This window comes from Morone saxatilis, unplaced genomic scaffold (genome assembly GCF_004916995.1).
Source record: "Morone saxatilis isolate NCDOM2014 unplaced genomic scaffold, NCSU_SB_2.0 Contig23, whole genome shotgun sequence".
Lineage (NCBI taxonomy): Eukaryota > Metazoa > Chordata > Actinopteri > Moronidae > Morone > Morone saxatilis.
Window position 1 is genome coordinate 20,997,617 of NW_023339796.1, and position 2,202 is coordinate 20,999,818.

The 2,202-nt window shown below is 42.0% G+C and overlaps 1 protein-coding gene across 1 annotated transcript in view; it reads left to right on the forward strand.

The window, feature by feature from the left end:
* The window catches only part of LOC118334833 (myosin-7-like), a 27,165-nt gene that overhangs the window by 24,151 nt on the left and 812 nt on the right, over window positions 1-2,202 (forward strand). The window contains 5 exon segments of the mRNA XM_035670907.1: window positions 1-19; window positions 131-276; window positions 393-483; window positions 567-791; window positions 793-891. The exon segment at window positions 1-19 is cut by the window's left edge and continues 16 nt beyond it. Of these exon segments, the coding sequence (XP_035526800.1) occupies window positions 1-19; window positions 131-276; window positions 393-483; window positions 567-791; window positions 793-891 (580 nt within the window).

Consider the following 2,202-nt stretch of genomic DNA (forward strand, 5'->3'; position numbering starts at 1 on the left):
GGAGCAGCAAGTGGATGATGTAAGAACTCTACTACATGTTGTCTTCAACTTAGTTTAATGTGTTTGTAAGACAATTATGCTCCTTGCATATTGAGAAAACAGTTTGACTTTCTGTAATGATATATTTCAGCTTGAGGGTTCACTGGAACAAGAGAAGAAGCTGCGTATGGACCTGGAGAGAGCCAAGAGGAAGCTGGAGGGTGATCTGAAACTGGCCCAGGAGTCCATAATGGATCTTGAGAATGACAAGCAACAACTTGAAGAGCATATGAAAAAGTGAACACAATATTCTAGTGCATGTACAGCATGTTTGTATCTCATACATGCGCAAAAGCTGAACAGATACAAGCACAACAGATTACCAGTAATTCTAACTACTGTTTTTACCACAGGAAAGATTTTGAACTCAGCCAGCTCAACAGTAAAATAGAGGATGAGCAGGCTGTAACCATTCAGCTTCAAAAGAAACTGAAAGAGCTCCAGGTAATGGCCAATTATGTGTAAGGGTTCCAAAATTTGTAAAACACTCAGCACTAAGTGCCAACCAAAGAATTTTGCCTTTACAGGCCCGCATTGAGGAGCTGGAGGAAGAGCTTGAAGCAGAGCGAGCTGCCCGAGCCAAGGTGGAGAAGCAGAGAGCAGACTTGTCCAGAGAGCTGGAGGAGATCAGTGGAGGGCTGGAGAGGCTGGTGGAGCAACACAGCGCCAGTTGAGATGAACAAAGAAGGAGGGAGGCTGAGTTCCTGAAACTCCGCAGAGACCTTGAAGAGGCCACTCTGCAGCATGAGCCACTGCTGCCCACCACTCAGGAAGAAACAAGCTGACAGTGTTGCTGACCTGGGAGAGCAGATTGACAAGCCTGCAGAGATCAAGCAGATAACTGGAGAAAGAGTAAGGAAGTGAGCTCAGACTGGAGGCTGGATGATGTGTCCCCATATGGAACATATTGTGAAGACAAAGGTGTGTCTAAACTGACTAACTATTTCTTGGCTAATGTTAGATTGCACAGATGCGGCAGGACAGTAGGGGTAAAATTGGGTGTTTTATTTTTTTTATGTTTCAATCTTAGACAAATCTAGAGAAGACATGCAAGGACTGTGGAAGATCAGATGAATGAATACAAGACTAAATTTGAAGAGGCTCAAACGTTGCACAATGCTTCAATATACAAAAAAGCAAACTCAAACAGAAAAATGTAATTTTTTTGCTTAATTACAAGCTGATATCCTACTTGATGTATTTGACAATATCTGTATAAAACATGTTTCAAGCTTTGAAATCATGGATATCAATTATGTATTTTTACCAAAAAACAAGAAACATTTCTTTAAAACAGTCACTTCTTGGTGACCAACATAGTTTGCTTTAACACAGGCCAGTAAAATTCTGCATTTTACCGAAAAACTAGGTTGAGTTCAAGGCAGCTGGAGGGGAAAAGATTCTCTAGTTGTCTCAACTGATCAAGAGTGAAAAATGTCCTACACTCAACAGATGGATAGATCTAAAGCGACAACTGGAAGAGAGATTCAAGGTGAACATGAAGTTTTTTCAGTGCACAGTGACCACACCGGACAGTCATTTCTAAGCTGATGTAATATTACAATGTTACTATATTCAGTATAATTTCGTTTCGAGCAGCAAAGATGCCCTCCCATGCAGTGCAGTTCTGCCTCGTCATGACTCGTGACCTCTCAGGGAGCAGTATGAGGAGGAGCAGGAGGGCCAAGGCTGAACTGCAGCGCAGCATGTCCAATTGGCCCAACTCTTGAGTGGACCTCAGTGGAGGACCAAGTATTGAAACTGATTTGCATACAGAGAACTGAGGAACTGGAGGAGGCCAAGTAAGACAGTTTGAGATACAAATTCATGTTTGTTAATATGTAATTCCTAATGAACATTTAACTTCGTCTAGCAGATCAGCCTTTTTTGTTTGTGTTATGTTCCTACTAAATGTATAAGGACAACAAAATTTGCTCTGTTAGGGATGATCAAGCAGCCATTTATATAAGTTCGAATTTATGTATTAATTTATACAACAAGCACAACTATTAGGGACATTGCAATTATTTGAATGATTGCTTTCGTAAAGGAAAGAGCGGCTCGGCGTCTGCGAGACCTGCCGGGACGGAGGCTTGTTGAAAGGCAGTGAACGCTAAATGGTTCCTCTCGTGAGAAGAGGCCAAACACAGGCGTCAGAGTGAA